Here is a 17226-nt window from a genome sequence, read left to right as displayed (position 1 = left end):
ATTATTTTATGGACTCACTGTGTTGTACTGAGAGGCTTCACTGCCTGTCTGTAGGGAGACCAGGGACAGTAACACTTTTTGGGTTTTCCCCAATAAGTAAAAAAACATTTACACTTGGATAGCCATTTTGCTATATTATACATTCTCAATATGTCAACTACTGAAACAATGTATTTAAGTGTTTTTATGAAATAAGTACAGGTTGGAAAATGTATTTAAGTACAGTCACTCAACTGTTAAAACCATCCCAGTGTACAGGGATGGTTGTAACACATGCCAGGTTGTAACATGTTAATAACGGTTACCTTTGTTCACACTAAATGACAAAAAAGAGGGAAAGCTGTCAAGGCAACAATATTTTAATGGGGTTTCACACATCCTCCAACAAACAATGAACAAAACTAAAAACAGAACACCAGATGGTAGGCTATTAATCTGATTCACAGTTGTGGCAGGTGTAAAAGGCACTTCCATCTGTGCAGTCCTTGTGTGCCCAGGCTTTACAGGAGCAACACTGCAGCCAGATCTCCTTGGACCTGGAGTAGCTCTCCAGGCACACAATGCAGTATTGAGCTTCTTCATCAGATGAGTCCTGAATCTTCTGCTTCTTGTTGGGTTTGGATTTTTTGCAGAAATTCATTTTTCTTTCGCTTTAGACTTGTTTGCGTTAGACTCTCTTTTCTCAGCCTTGAGTAGATTTTTTATAGGAGTGTCTGTGAGGACAGCGGTTTCTCTTCTTTTTCTCCCCTTTGTGGTCTGCTTCCTTAGTCCAGCTTTTGGATGTGAACTTCAAATCATGTATATTCTCCTTGGATATAAAAAACAATTTCACTATAAATATATACCTTTTTTATTGTATTCTAAAGTGCTAACCTGACCTCTACAAGACTCTCTTGAATGTAAAGACAAACGCTAGAACAACAGGAGAGTGTTTACAGTTTAGCGGCGGGTTAAAGACCCTCGAGCTGTTTTATGACTGCTGACTGTTGGGCATTGTCTTTACACTATATTGTTCATAAACACTTGAGCAGGGCGTTATGTAACTGGGTGCCACAACAGAACCATGCAGGCTGCTTTGTGTTGAGCAGCGTTGAGTCTGGATCCAGATCCTGATTGGCTGCTGTATCGGAGGTCGAGTTCAGGCGCAACGAGGAACTTAAACATCGCCTGATCAGTGTTTCAAAGCATATAAAAAAGGGAAAACAAAAACGTCTTCTATTCAGGTGAAATGCATCATCTTTCAAGGCCATCATTATGATTCATATTTCCTCATTTTGGTTTTGACAAGATATTTTGACTTCTTTCCTTTCAGACAGAAAAAAACATCTTAATTGAAGTTTTCATTAGAACACACATTATTTCTCTGGATATTAAGCATATCAGCCTCAGAAAACATACATTATTTTTAAACTACAGTTCGCATTAGTCCTACTACTTTTAAAACTGAATTCAATAATACTGTACATTTTAGTGCACACACACGCACGCACGCACACACACACACACACACACACACACACACACACACACACACACACACACACACACACACACACACACACACACACACACACGCACACACACCACACACACACACACACACACACACACACACACACAAGCACACACACACACACACCACACACACCACACACACACACACACACACACACACACACACACACACACACACACGTTCCCCTGCATGACCTTAGTCATAAGGCGAGCCCCCGTCTATCAGCCAATCAGAGCAAGGCGCTGCCCACGTCACACACCAACCCTGACCTTACATCAGAGAGTGCTGAGGGTCAAAGTTCATAGAGAGAGAGAGAGAGAGAGAGAGAGAGAGAGAGAGAGAGAGAGAGAGAGAGAGAGAGAATTAATATAACTATTAATTCATATTTCACAATTGATGGTCAGAGATTATATTACATGAATTCATCAACTGTGCAATACTCAGAATCAGATTCAGAATACTTCATTTATCCACGAGGGAAGTTGGGTTTCATTATCATTTAAACAAAAACAAAAAAGATAAGATACATTTAAAAGAAAATAGAGACCACTCCAAATTGTTCTTAAATCTCAATCTCTAGGTGTATGGCAGCCATTCCATTCCAGTGTCTGATGAATTCAAACAAAGACAAATGTTGTCAGTAGTTTATAGAATAACATATATATTTTTTTATTTGACTCAAACACAAACCTATAAATAGTAAAGCCAGAGAAACTGATAATACTGCAGTGGTCTCTTCATTTTTTCCCCAGAGCTGTATATGGGTATATTACCAAATATCAGTTGTGTACTAATACTCAATAGGATTATTACTGTACATTTTAAGCAATGATCTAGTTTGCAGCATTAACAACACAATAAGGAGTGTTTGCTCTACCTGGGCTCATCACAAATTCAGTGTTTAAATTCAATTCATTACTGGCGTTCTAACTTCAATCGGGTTGCTTTCACATCAAAAAGGAAGCATGAGGATTTTGGTGAGAAACACACACACACACACACACACACACACACACACACACACACACACACACACACACACACACGCACACACACACACACACACACACACACACACACACACACACACACACACACACACACACACACACGTTATCACTGGCTTTTCCTTTCATGACTAAAAGTGTTTTATGGAGGAACGTAGTGGCATTAGTGCTGAGGTAAAATCTGTCTGTCTTGAACAAGTACTCAGATGTAAAGCAAAGTACAAATACCACAACATAGAAATACTCTGATATAAAAAAGTGTCTTGATGCTACGCTGGGGATATTATAAGTAAGAAAATAGTAATACAGTTCCAGAACAGGATACAGTTCTGCAAATTAATCTTTTTTATTTATATTAAGGTGTCCTCTATTTTATTTAATAAATATTTTACTTATATTTATAACAATATTTTTATTCTAATTTAATTATTCAAATATTAGATTGAAAATGTCACTTACATTTTTATGTTAATATAATTATCTCTAATCAATTTTATTTTATATTATGTTTTAATTGCACATCTTACTTTAACTTCTTATATAAATATTTTTTATTATCCTAATTTTAGTTTTAGTTTCTAAAGAGCAACTCTCCTAAAACTCCATTCCCCAGGGACAGTGACGTGTTCTGATGGGCTGACTGACTGGCAGAGGGAACCGGTTCTGTGAGGAAGACGTTACGTCACGCTGATAAATGATTCATTGTGACACTGTGTTTTTTTAGATGAGCATGGAACAACAGGTTCATGCAAATAGCTCAGAGGACAAGCCCCCTCCCCCCTCCCCCCCCCTCTTGTGGGACATCCCGGGTATAAAGAGAGAAACTCTCTCAGTAGAAACAACTCACTCAGGAGAAACAGTCCTCAGCTCTTTGGAAAAAACGTCATCTGATGAGGCTCCGCTGAAGAGTCTCTGCTGCACACACTCCTGAAGGTAACCTGACGCTTCTGTTTCCACTGTGTAATGTGAGGAGGGTATCTGATGAGGAGGGGGGGATTATGTCGGACAGTAAGTCTGCAGCAGTTTTTTATTTATTTAACATTTAATTCAACTTTTAGTGAAGCAGTCATTTCCAATGTTACGCTCAGATCTCAGGCTTCTTTTTATTTTTATTTGCTTTTTAATGATATTGTTGACCTGTAAATACAAATGCTGAGTACATTGAAGTTTGCTCTATAGATCAAATGTATAATTTATTTATTTTTGTATTTATTTTATTCCAACAATGATCATTATACAAAAATAATATATCACGTTATTGTTAACAGGACTGTAGTAAAGTGCACTATGTATACAAAGTGTATAATACTCAAAAAGCACTTTTTAATTGTATTCATGTGCTAAACTTTATTCCTCTTTCTCTCTTTTAAATCTTCTCTCTGTTCCTTTTATTTCTCTATATCCATATGTATTATTCCATCCTCCATCACCTCTCCTCTCTTTCCTTCTCCTTGTCCCATCTTGCTAACTTTTCTCTGACCCTTTCTATGTCTACTCTTCCTCTGCTTTACCCTCTCCCCCCTGAATCTTCTCCCCAGACTCCACTCTTCCTCCTGTCTCTTCTCTCTACCCTCCAGCCTTCCAGCCCCCAGCAGCATGCCTCCTCAGCTCCCCTCTCAGAACCAGAGCAGCCCGAGGGTCCTGCAGGGCGACCTGAGCGCCCTCAGCCCGGCCCTGAAGGAGTTTGTGGATCTGAACGTGACTCTGTGCCAGCCTGACGCCCTACACATCTGTGACGGCTCCGAGGAGGAGAACCGGGCCGTCCTGACCCAGCTGGAGGAGCAGGGCCTGATCAAGAAGCTCCGCAAATATGAGAACTGGTGGGTGGGATTCAATTCAGAGGATTCTGGAGACAGGGGCCACAAAGCAAATATTCTAAACATCAGCACACTTGAACCCTTTCAGTTGTCTAAAATGTCAGTTTTCTGTGGGATTTATTTTTCAAAATGATTTCACAAAACAACAAGTATTTACAATGGAAATAATACTTACACATGATAAATAAGTTAAACGAAGCTGCCACTACAACAATGTAACTCATATCTTACGTTTTTTTATCCAGATCAATCATGAATACTCATTAAAAAATATAAATAATATTTCAAACAAATATCTACAGAAAAATAAGAACAACAGCTAGTATGTGTAATTATGGGATGTTCAGTAGTGGTTGAAAGTAACTAAGAATATTATTTAGGTACAACTTTGAGGTACTTACCTAAATATCTTTATGCTGATGTGTACTTTAACTCCTCCACATGTCAGAGGAAAAATAATGTATTTTTTACTTCACTACAATTATCTTAAAGCTTTGGTTATTTTAAAGATTCTGATAATTAATACAAAATATGGATTTTTTACTATCAGCTGTGGTGGCTTTTGTAACAAAGACAGAGTAAACCCAAAGCAGTTGGCAGAGAGCACGGTCTTGTTGTCCCTAGAGACAGTGTGCAAGAGTAAGCTCTTGCTCGTCATCAGCTGTTGAAATAAACAACACGCGTGTGAAAGGTCGGCATTCTGAAGAACCAGAAAGTCCAGCTCCTTCAGGACAAGCAGCCGCTGTCACACAAACATTCAGGTGAACAGGAGGCAGATTACTGTGACTAGCAATTCTGCTTCATCCTAATGCAAAACACAAAAAATCCCAAATCTGATAAATCTGAAATAGTAATCCTTTCGAGGAAGGAATAAAAAACTCATGGTTTAGGCAGATGAAAGGCAAACTAAAATATTGAATAAAGAGGCAAGCACACGGTAATTAACATCAAATAACTACACCATTTTTTTAACTGTTAAAATAAATAAGTAGCAGCATAAAAAGTCAAAGGTAAATAGACATAAAGCTTTTCAAGTCTTTGCGACTACACAAAGTGCTTTTGAAGTTTCAAGTTAGCGTTCACACACATTCAGCCAAGACACTTCCACATGTAGACTGTTGGGGCTGGGGCTCCAACTTCCGAGCCACTGGTGGACGACAACTCCACCTCCTTAGCTACAACTTCTTGTTGCAAACAAAGGGAGAAAATTCAATGTATCAATCTTGCGAACGTATGAAAGAAAGTTAAAAGACAAAAAGTCTCACCCTCTCTCTTCCTCTTCCTCTTCCTGCAGCTGGTTGGCCAGGACCGACCCGAGGGACGTGGCTCGTGTGGAGAGTAAGACGGTGATTGTGACCCGGGAGCAGAGGGACACAGTGCCCACCCCTCTGGACGGAGAGGTCAGCCAGCTGGGACGCTGGATGTCCCCTGAAGATTTCGACAAGGCCGTGGCCCAAAGGTTCCCTGGCTGCATGAAAGGTAACACGGAGAACAAAATGACACATCTCCTTTAACCAGACAGGATGAACAAGTGAATAGAGGCACAGAACTCTCCAAAAAGGTTAAGATACCCCTTCCCAAGGTAGAACAAAGCAGAACCATGTTTCCTTAATACTTGAATCGGTGTGTAGATTTGGAAATGGATGGTTGTATAAGAGTATTTCACTGCAAAATGTGTTCATTTGGTTCCTGAAAGTCAATATTTTACATTTCATCTGTAGTGAAGCACACAGCCTCGTTGAAACTAAGGTATCATTTAAATGTTCTCTCTCCTCAGGTCGTACCATGTATGTGATCCCGTTCAGCATGGGTCCAGTGGGGTCCCACCTCTCTAAGATCGGGGTGGAGCTGACCGACTCCCCCTACGTGGTCGCCAGTATGAGAGTGATGACCCGCATGGGGAAGTCTGTGCTGTCCGCTCTGGGGACGGGAGAGTTCGTCCGCTGTCTGCACTCCGTCGGCTGTCCTCTGCCGCTGAAGAGTACGTCCACAACATCAAAACAACATCCAGCTAACTACATGCATGCATCCGCACTAAGGCTCGGAAAAATAACTAGTACTTTTTGGGTTATTTTGATAAATGATATACACTAGTACCACTGGTACTACTTATAATATATGTAATAACGGTAAAAGCATGACGTTACAACATATTTTGCCATTTTTGCATGAAAATGGACATTAACGATGAACCGATTGAATAGACAAATTTGTCTTATCGTTGAAGTTCTACCAGGACTCTAAATGAAGTAAAACATTCCTCCTCCACTGATGCTATCCACTGATTAAAGTAAAGCCTTTGTCTTGCAGAGCCCTTGGTGAACAGCTGGCCCTGTAACCCGGAGCAGACGCTGATCGCTCACGTCCCGGACCGCAGGCAGATCGTCTCGTTCGGCAGCGGATACGGAGGAAACTCCCTTCTGGGGAAGAAATGCTTCGCTCTGCGCATCGCATCATGCATCGCCAAGGAAGAAGGCTGGCTGGCCGAGCACATGCTGGTAAGATCTGAAAAAAACCTCACAATATATCATTACAAGTACTTCCCACAACAATTTGTTAAACCGAATGTTTCTCCTCCTCAGATCCTGGGTGTCACCAACCCTGCAGGGCAGAAAAAGTACATGGCAGCAGCCTTCCCCAGCGCCTGTGGGAAGACCAACCTGGCCATGCTCTGCCCCACGCTGCCCGGCTGGAAGGTGGAGTGTGTGGGAGACGACATCGCCTGGATGAAGTTTGACGACCAAGGTGAGGGACTCAAGACTTTGGGAAGCTCATTTAATCCCATGTGGGATGATAGGATTACAATTAAAACTGAAAGGGTATTCGTGGAGCGCGGACCTCCTCTAAGGCCGATTATATAAGTGAATCCATGATGTATGTACACATCCTGTCATTTGGATCCACTTCGCAATGTAATGGGTTCTTTGTTGGACAATGTTGTACCATTCGTTGGGACCAATGTTGGGGTAGTAGTTTTCTCCTAATCCTGCCTGAGATACAAACAAACTAACTAATTGAACCAGAAAGATAACCTCCTTGGCAAATATAATAATAATACAAACTATCAATTCTAACACTCATTATTTCCATTGTTCCCTGTAGGAAACCTACGTGCCATCAACCCTGAGAATGGCTTTTTCGGAGTTGCCCCCGGCACCTCAGTTAGAACCAACCCCAACGCCATGGAGACCATCATTAAGAACACAGTGTTCACCAATGTTGCGGAAACCAGCGATGGCGGCGTGTACTGGGAGGGAATGGACCAGGCACTTCCTGAAGGAGTCACCATCACTTCCTGGAAGAACAAGCCCTGGAGCTCAGAGGATGGTAAGAGTTTTTAACTTCATTATTATTTCTACTGTGCTTGCAGAAAACAGAGGGCATTGCAAAGACTGTAGGTGGGATAAGGAAAGTCAACATAGGCTGACACACCAGGAAGTTAGAAAGGCCAATTGTTTAGATGATCCAATCTGTAGAAGTGCCATCCTGTCGACCAAAGGTCAGAGATAGCTTTTGTGTTTTTCAAAGAAATCACTGAAGAGATACAGGAGTAGTTATCAAACTGGTGTTTCAAAGAGCAACAAGACAAGCTAGAGAACATCACACGCATTAGGGGTAAGGAGATAAGAATGTTGGGAAATAAAGTTTACCCTCATGTCTCTCTTTCTCTTTCTAGGCGAACCTTGCGCTCATCCCAACTCTCGTTTCTGCACTCCAGCCGGGCAGTGTCCCATTATCGACCCAATGTGGGAATCCCCGGAGGGAGTCCCCATTGAGGCCATCATTTTCGGAGGACGAAGGCCAGAAGGTGAGCAAAGATAGAAACAGTATGCAGTGGGATCAATGAATTAACAAAAGGAAAGGCCTGAAAGAAGATATAATGACATGTGAGAAAATGATGACAAAATATGAATCTAATAAATGACTATTCTTCCGCTCAGGTGTCCCTCTGGTATACGAGGCTTTCAGCTGGCAACACGGTGTGTTTGTTGGAGCAGCCATGAGGTCAGAGGCCACCGCTGCAGCCGAGCACAAAGGTCAGTATCTAATCATTCTCATGACAAGAGAGCTTTTTTTATTTATCTCACCTTAATTCAATGCATTTTAGGGAGTTTACTCACCATGAGGACATTAAAGGCTGCTTGATTGGACATTGATTAGATTTTGAACACAAATACCTGTACTTTCTACTTCTTACATGTTGAACCCAAATACCTGTATTTTCTACTTCTTACATTTTGAACCCAAATACCTGTACTTTCTACTTCTTACATTTTGAACACAAATACCTGTACTTTCTACTTCTTACATTTTGAACACAAATACCTGTAGTTTCTACTTCTTACATTTTGAACACAAATACCTGTACTTTCTACTTCTTACATTTTCCAAACAGGCTGGTTCCTTTAGTTTGAATGTGTGTTTGGTGGCGTGATCATTATTCTTTAGAGTCATTGCGTGCCTATTGATTTGAACACGATCCGTGTATCCATCATTTCCTGGTCTTCTCTAAAGAAGAGGGATCAATGAAAACGTTGTCATGTTGCCGTTGTTCAGCATGGAAACATTCATTAGCTAACAATGACATTATTGTTCTATTAATATAAAGGGAGGTCAGGTACTCTTTAAAACATCTGCTAGTTATGGGTACTTTTTACTGAAGTACATTTCAAAGCCCATACTTCTTTACTTTTACTTGAGTAAAGAAGTTTAGTCAGTACTTCTACTTTTACCAGAGTATTTTTAAACACGAGTATCTGTACTTCTACTTGAGTAAAGGATGTGTGTACTTTTGCCATCTCTGGTAATACATATTTAAGACATGTACCAATCTCTGCTCCTTGTCCCCCTTCCTTTCTGCAGGCAAGATGATCATGCACGACCCCTTCGCCATGCGCCCCTTCTTCGGCTACAACTTCGGCCAGTACCTCTCTCACTGGCTGAGCATGGCCGACCGCCCCGGTGCCAAGCTCCCCAAGATCTTTCACGTCAACTGGTTCCGTAAGAGTCCCACCGCTGGATTCCTCTGGCCCGGTTTCGGAGACAACATCCGCGTTCTGGACTGGATGTTCAGGCGTTTGAATGGAGAGGCCGGCGCCATGACCTCCGTGGTGGGCTACCTGCCATGCTGCAACGACCTGAACCTCCAGGGCCTGGAGGAGGAGGTGGACCTCAGCCAGCTGTTCTCCCTGGATAAGGAGTTCTGGCAGAGGGAGGTGGCCGATGTTAGGAAGTACTTGACCACGCAGGTGAACGACGACCTGCCCAACGAGGTGGCCCGGCAGCTGGAGCTCCTGGAGCAGAGAGTGAAGCAGTTATTCTAGAACAAAATATAAGACATTTGAATAAAGACTTCTAGTGAATCTATAAGACTTACCAGATATTCTAAAGCAAACGTTTATTGATTCAAGAACTACATATCAGAAATGGTAATAGTTTCTAGTGACTCTAGAACAACGTTCTGAGTTCCAGGAAGACATATAACAATATAGTATCCTTATCATTGAAGTCGGTGGAGTCTTACAACTACATGAAAGGGGAACACTTGTCCTCAGATCATTTATTTTAATATTAAAGCTTTTTGACTGTTTTCAATGTTTTCGTTAACTATAATCCTCCAACATTTTCCCCAGGACAATTATTTTAAAGACTTTTAAATTTGTTCTGGGGATGATAAGATAAATGATAGAAAATTGTAGTGTAGAAAGAAATTGTAGTCAGAAACATTCCTCACTATGCTAACAGTATGAGAGAATGTGCCAAGGGAAATGTTTCCTTTCCATGATTCCCTTGCTGTTGTAACAGCTCTTTGTTTTAAACTGTTGTTCTAATGTATTGCCCTACTGTACTTCTGAATTCTACTATTTAATAGTAACTTATTATGAGCGCACATCACACTGTCATTGCCATGTGGACTTGGAGAGCACAGAAAGAGTAAATAAGTCCATGTTAGCTCCAGTATTGTTTAACCCCCTAACATAGGGTGAATGTCGTTTTCTGTTCCTGTTTGTATTCTTAATTTATTTGTATACACTGTTGGTTTCTCTTGGTTCTGTTTTGGGGCCATCTTGAGACCCCAGAGAAGGGAGAAGACAATAAAAGTGTTGTCAATTATTAAGTCATGTTGCTGTTGTCATTGTTATTTCTGATATATTATGTGTCCCATAGACATTCAGTCAAGACTAGAATGGTTTGTAGACTTTTTTGCTGATTCTCCTGTTGCCTTCCTGAGCCTTTCATTTCATTTCATTTCAAACCTTTATTTAACCAGATTGGTCCCATTGAGATCATAGATCTCTTTTTCAAGGGAGACCTGCAGCATATAGGTTCCACATGAAACATAAAACAATAAAGGACATCATACATTATATTTACAGGATACATTTACATAGTTACAGTATAGACATTTACAAGACATTTACCCTGCACACCTGCTCTACATCAGCCTCGTTAGTCTTTTCCTGCTTCCAGAGTTCTTCCTAATCCTCTTCTCACCTGAGCTTAGCTTTTGTATTTAATAACCGCAACAGAGCGGACCAGCTAATCAATCAGAGCAGACTGGGCTCTGGTTTCAGACAGAGGGTGAAAAGAGGTGCTGCAGCACAGGCAGTATGAGAACAATAAAGAGCTTTTTGAACATTAAAGCATGGAAACATGTCCCAGTAGAGACACTACATACTAATATGAACCTGAAAATGAGCAGAATAGGTCCTTTCCTGCTTCTGCAAAGTTCTGACTTAAAGGTCCCATCATATGCTTTTCTGGTTATTACCCGTCCCCTTGTGTGTTATGTAGCTTTTTATGCATGTAAACGGTCTGCAGAGTCACAAACCCTCAAAGTACACCCTGTAGCGAGTAAAACTCTAACACAGAGAAGACCAGTCTATGCTGCCCCAGAACGCCTCGTTGGAGATTTCTCTTTTTGCATTGTTTACTCCTTGGGTATAGTGACGTATTTCGGGTATAGTGACGTGCCGTTACGTTACGTCCGCGGAGCCGTTACGTTTGGACCAATCCGCGGACTTCCTCACACACACACACTCGGCGGGACGTTGCGAGGCTCGCTGCTGCGAGGAGCGGACAGTGTGAGCTGGCTCACTGGTGTGGGGTCGGCGAGACAGCGAGACACCGAGGAACTCAGCCTGGTCACACACAAAAACTCCCAACCAGTTCGGGCTGGTTTCACTGTGTCTCGCTGTCTCGCAGACGGCCACTGGGCTCACAGGGAGGGGGGGCAGGAGCTCCAACAAGCCGTTTAGGACAGAGTGAATACACATACTATACAGACAGTGTTCGAATTACCGCATCGGCAGGCCTCTCCCTCGGTGTGGAGCTGTCAAACTCGACCCTAACGCCGCTTACAGCCGGCCAACTAAAAGTTGTTCCGTTCACGTTGTCATTTTTACACTCCTTCGCTTCTTTGCTTGTGAATCCAAAAGCTGCAACGCTTGGCTGTTTTCGTTTTGCCATATTTTTTATTACAAAGCCAGAGTTAAAAAAATATCAATATGAACATTTCAAATACCGCGCCGGCATCGCCACCATAACCATAGCAACGTAAAGAATGCATGCAGCGCCGCCACGTACAGATGGCAATACCCAGAAATATTCACAAATATAAAACAAATATTCAGAAACTGTAATGAACAATAACTATTATTTATTTCAAGAACTGTTATTTACAGAAACTCAACATTTCTAATCTGTGTGACACAAATATGCACGATTGTTTTGGGCTCCCCCTATTTATCTCAAAGTCGGCCTTCAGAGGAGCTCCCTCCCTCTTCGGGGGAGCCAAGCTCCCCCTGGCTCCCCCCCATTTCGAACAGTGTATACAGAGATGCTGTATGTATGAGAAACCAATGTGAGTTTGGAAAATTGCACAATATACATTTATTTTAGTAGACCTCAACAATGGAATTATGATCAGTAGAAATGGCCATGACATGGGACCTTTAAGATCATTTTCTTTGATTCCCTCTACCTTCAGACTCCTGTGTTTGGGTTGAATTGCTCTTTTCCTTATAACAATATTCAAAGGTCCAACAAGAAAACTGACATTTAAAATCCAGGAGACAGCTGATTGTGTGACCAAAATCAACCATGACTTATTTATGGGACTACTTAACTTACGTGCATGACTTGATGTATGGATCTTCATTATTTTGACCTTATATGATCTTAAACATCCCAAACATAACCAATAACCAGCATAACCCGTGTTTGAATTCAATACATTTCCCCCGTGTTTATAACTAAGAATGTTTGTCTGTTTGGACGATTTGGAAAAGAAAACAGGGTGTTAAACAACACGCTTAAAGCTTAAGATTTGCAACATGACACGCAACATTTGTGGTGTGCTTCTTCTACACTTCCAGATGAGATTAAGTTTTATCTCAAGGTTGAGTTTTTGGCTTCTCCTAAAGTGAAAAAAAAAGGAAAATCAGTTAATGCAGTAAAATTGGTTTTCTTGATGTTACTGTAAGCATCAGTGTTGGAACGTTAGCTATGGTAGCTAACTAAGCATTGGTACGAGGAGGGACAACAAATAAAAAGGAGTTGAGAAGTTGCCAGAATATGATACAATTTTAACCAAGATGGCTTGTCAATGACAGTTAGACTGCTTAATATCAACATTCTCCAAGACTTACATGTATAACTGGGGTTAAATGAAACCCCTATATATTTTTGTTAGATTTGCTGTGTGTGGAGCTTTGCTGGATTTATGTGAGGTTGGAAGATACTGCTCCACGGACCGGTTAGTGTGTTTAAACTGGGACACAACTCTTTGATTTAAGCCAGCGTGGAGTGTGTGTGTGTGTGTGTGTGTGTGTGTGTGTGTGTGTGTGTGTGTGTGTGTGTGTGCGTAGACAGTGCAACAACATTTAGCACTACATCGAGATTAAACGAACTTCTTTCATTTGGGAACACCCACATATATATGGAGTTAGCCAGATGTGTGTAAATTACTGTTCATGGTCATTTGAAAACAAATGCCGTTGTCGGACAGACACAAACACACCGAACACACACACACAGAGCGGAGCTGAGCAGAGCACAAACACACACACATCATGTGCCCTGGTGACCGGACATCTCCTTCATAAAACGAGTAATAGGGGGATTAATCGGGCAGTTCGATGTGTGTAGAGGTGTGTGTGTGTGTAGAGGTGTGTGTGGTAACACGTAGCAGCTTGCGGTCGCTCTTTAGCTGTTCTAATGAAGGTAAACACAGTGTAGGCGTTGCGTAAAAGGCACTGCGCGCTGGTGCTGCACTTCTCAGAGGCTGAGTTAAACATCCCGCTGCCTCCTGGTGCTGCAGCGATTTCATGAAGTGAAGGAGGTTTTCCTTCTATAAAACAGCTGTGGGCAGCAGATACTGTGAGAGTCACGGACATGAATTCATAGATCAAGGCAGACTGGTTTGCAGACTCTCCTGTGTGCTCCACTTCCTACTTGGCGCACCGGTAACTTTCTCGTGCCAACGAGTATCTTTTTTTTTTGTCATTGCCCTTTAGGGGCTCCGTACAATACAAAAACAAATGCAAATATTATATTTTAAAAAGTAAAGTCCTTTCGAGTCATCTGTCTCAAGTCAAGTCAAGTCTCAAGTCATGAATACCAAGTCAAAGTCAAGTCGAGTCTTTTATCAATGTTAGTCAAGCAAGTCTCAAGTCCAAAAATATGCGACTCGAGTCCCCCACCTCTGTTTTCGAGATAGATCACGAAGACTTAGTGAACATGGCAGATCGCAATGTTTTAACTAAACTGCCGGAGTTTTGGGAACATGCCGCTACGGCGTGGTTCGCACACGTGGAGGCACACTTTGCCTGCAGGCAGGTCTGCGACAAGGACCTGAAGTATTTCCACGTGGTGGCGGCGCTGGGGAGATCCACGTCGTCGAAGTTGATCGGATTTATCGCGGATCCCCCGCGGCAGGGCAAATACGAGGGGATAAAAGCCCTTCTCCTTAAGACATTTAGCTTATCTGCTAAGGAGAGGGCTCGCCAGATTTTCGAGATTCAGGGCCTAGGGACAGCAAGCCGTCCCAGCTCATGGAAAATATGCTGAATCTGCTGGGGGGGGCAAGATCCCCGGATCTTATTTGTGGAGACGTTCCTGCGCCACAAGGTGGTACCTTGGTGTTCCGGTTTCCTGTTGTTGTGGTTCCAGCTTCGCAGTAGCATGCAGCTAGTACGTTCTTGTGTGTCTGAGTAAATGGAAAATAAAGTGTGGAGTTCCATATTAAACACATAATATGCCTCCGACTCCCATTCATCGGCTCTACAGTTGCAATTAAAGCGAGGGACACAGTCTCAAAGTCTAATGACAAAAACACAATTGTAATCACTTGAAGATGTGCAGGGCCTTTATTTACAGAACACATTTTTTATTAGATTGAAATGAAAAAAGAGCTCTTTCAAGCCACTTACACTTGGTGTTAGCTTGGATGTTGATGAAAGCGACTTGCAGGCAAAGCGTTTTGTCTCCTGCTGCTTGACTCGAATGCACCAGTAAGCCAGGTCTTTAGCTTAGCTTATAGCCTTTGGTTTTAATGCATAATATGGGCTGGTTCTTAGTTTTGCTGTCATGTAATTGAACTTTGTAAAAGTACGCTATTACTAAATTGTCACACTTATGAACACATACCCAGATCACACCCCTCAGCATGCAACAAAGCTATGTGGATATATTTGAAGGTATGTCAGTCAATCATTTAGATACATGTAAACTACACATTTACACCTATTTCTTCTTCTGGTTATGGATCACATTAAAAAATTTCCTCAAAATATGAACATTTGAATCCTCTGGTTCGGTAGTTTAACATGTCTAATCTGGCTACAATGCTACCTAAACACATGAAAAGTTTATACACCCAAAAGCACCACACATGTCAAACAAACATTACATTTACGTTGAATGCTGTGTTCACTATCTGTACTGTGTGTGTCTGAGGCCTCATGTGTGTGCACTGCTCACAGACTGTATGGCACTGGTCCACAGCAGCGGTTGTGTAAGACGTGCAGATAAAGAGGAAGTTAATCATCACTGACTTGTTTTTGACTCTATCTGGGATCTGGAAGCTGTGTGTTCCTATACCATGAACCATGTTACTGTTGTAATGTTTTTATTGAAGGCTTCAGAAAACACTGCTGTGCCGACAAAACAAAAAAGATCACTCAGTCAGGGAACTGTTATGTCAGAGGAGGATCTCAACTCCACTTTACTGATTAATAATCACAGCGGCAGATTGTGAAGGAATGTGTTATGCATAACCTCCAACAACAAATCTGTGCATGGAGACTTTGACTTAAAAACAGCGTACTGTGACTAACAAAAAACATTACTTACCCATTTTAAGCTACCAATTTGTTTACCATTTATTTTCCTCCCCCACTGTCTATATATCAGATTGTGAAAATAAACACAACTGTTTGAAAAGTATCACTCGTCACCGGCTTGGTCTTCAATATCAGGATACATGTATTTATTATCCTTGCAAGAATGGAAGTAGTCATCACACACAGGGCTCCGGGGGACAAATAGTTCCCAGAGTAGTGTCCTTGACATGCTTATAAGAGGGTGTTACAGTCAACAAGATGGAAGAATACTGGTTCAAAGCAGTATTCTGACATTAGTTAAGATTAGCTAAGGCCTGCGTAAGCAATACACATGACAGTCATATGCCTATCTCTCTAGGAGCTGTGTCATCATGCCAATCTTAGGAACACAGCTATCATAATTTCAACACAGTGTCTCATGAGTGTCATCCATGTAGTCATACATCCGGCTACGTACACAGCTATGTAGGGCCTCTGTTATCATGTGCTACTCTGATATAGAAGGAACATTCAGTATTTTCAACAACAACATATTTCATTCAACATGCACATAAATATATTTAATCATGCTGCAGGTTTATTCAAATTGCACATAGAGAATGCAGATTGAGAAAAGGCCTCATACAATGCAAAATATCTTCACTTTATGAAGTTATTTTCCCCTGATATTGAGTCTTTAAAAGGTCTTAATCTTTCTAGAATATATTATTTTAAGAAAGAAATAATATTTCGACAATGTCTTTGTGTTGATCACATTCAGGTGCACTTGAGGGAATATTGCAGTTGCCGACAGGTGCAAACACACTTCAACGGCCCAAAACACTTCCAATAAAAGAAATGCACTGCACTTTCAAAAACGAGGCCGATATAAAAATACAAATGTACCAAAACAAATGTAAATGAATAAACATCTCCGAGACCTTGACAAGACGTGCGCAGCATTTAGAAGACGATGCCAATACAAAACACTGCAAGAAGCTCAAAACACAATGGAAACGGGCACACAAAAAGTGACTCACACAGCTGGGACCGGAGACCTTTGGGATATCGAAATTAGCCAACTGTCACTGTTGTTTTATACTTACCTAAAATGTAAGTTATATTGGTCGTATGACGTTTGCACCTGTCTGCCACCGTAGTATATGATACATAAATAAAAACTCATATATAAATCAAATAAATGTCCCCGCTGTAAAATCAAGAAAATATTAAACTTGACCAATTAAAACTCCATTAATTACATTTCATCTAAATGTTTTTGAACTTTGATAAACTGTTTCCTATAGAAGTCCCATTTATGAATCATGGGAAGTGAAGTCCTTATAATTCAAATTCCTCTTTAAATAAACATGTATGTTGCAGTATGTAAGGCGTGTTGTTGACAGGACGTCTTGTTCCCTGCATGTTTCTGCTTTTACACTGCAGCTCTCCTCACCTCTCAATGTGCAACTTCACAGTGAAGAAACCCTCATATGTAACTTGCTTTTACGATTGTTTTTCTGTTGTTAGAAATGATTTACTCCCAGTGTTTTCCACAGAGC

The 17226-nt window shown here is 41.3% G+C and overlaps 1 protein-coding gene across 1 annotated transcript; it reads left to right on the top strand.

The window, feature by feature from the left end:
- Positions 1-3350: 3350 nt before the first annotated feature.
- pck1 (phosphoenolpyruvate carboxykinase 1 (soluble)) lies at positions 3351-10462 on the top strand. The gene is made up of 10 exons (XM_034144572.1): positions 3351-3456; positions 4062-4343; positions 5635-5819; positions 6118-6321; positions 6651-6838; positions 6923-7085; positions 7443-7667; positions 8017-8148; positions 8282-8377; positions 9204-10462. The coding sequence occupies exons 2-10, from the start codon at positions 4120-4122 to the stop codon at positions 9662-9664; spliced, it is 1878 nt and encodes a 625-aa protein (XP_034000463.1). The 5' UTR covers positions 3351-3456; positions 4062-4119; the 3' UTR covers positions 9665-10462.
- Positions 10463-17226: the final 6764 nt, after the last annotated feature.

This window comes from Trematomus bernacchii, unplaced genomic scaffold, assembly GCF_902827165.1.
Source record: "Trematomus bernacchii unplaced genomic scaffold, fTreBer1.1, whole genome shotgun sequence".
NCBI lineage: Eukaryota > Metazoa > Chordata > Actinopteri > Perciformes > Nototheniidae > Trematomus > Trematomus bernacchii.
The sequence above is the reverse complement of the archived record's forward strand: the minus strand, read 5'-3'. Positions and strand labels throughout refer to the sequence as shown.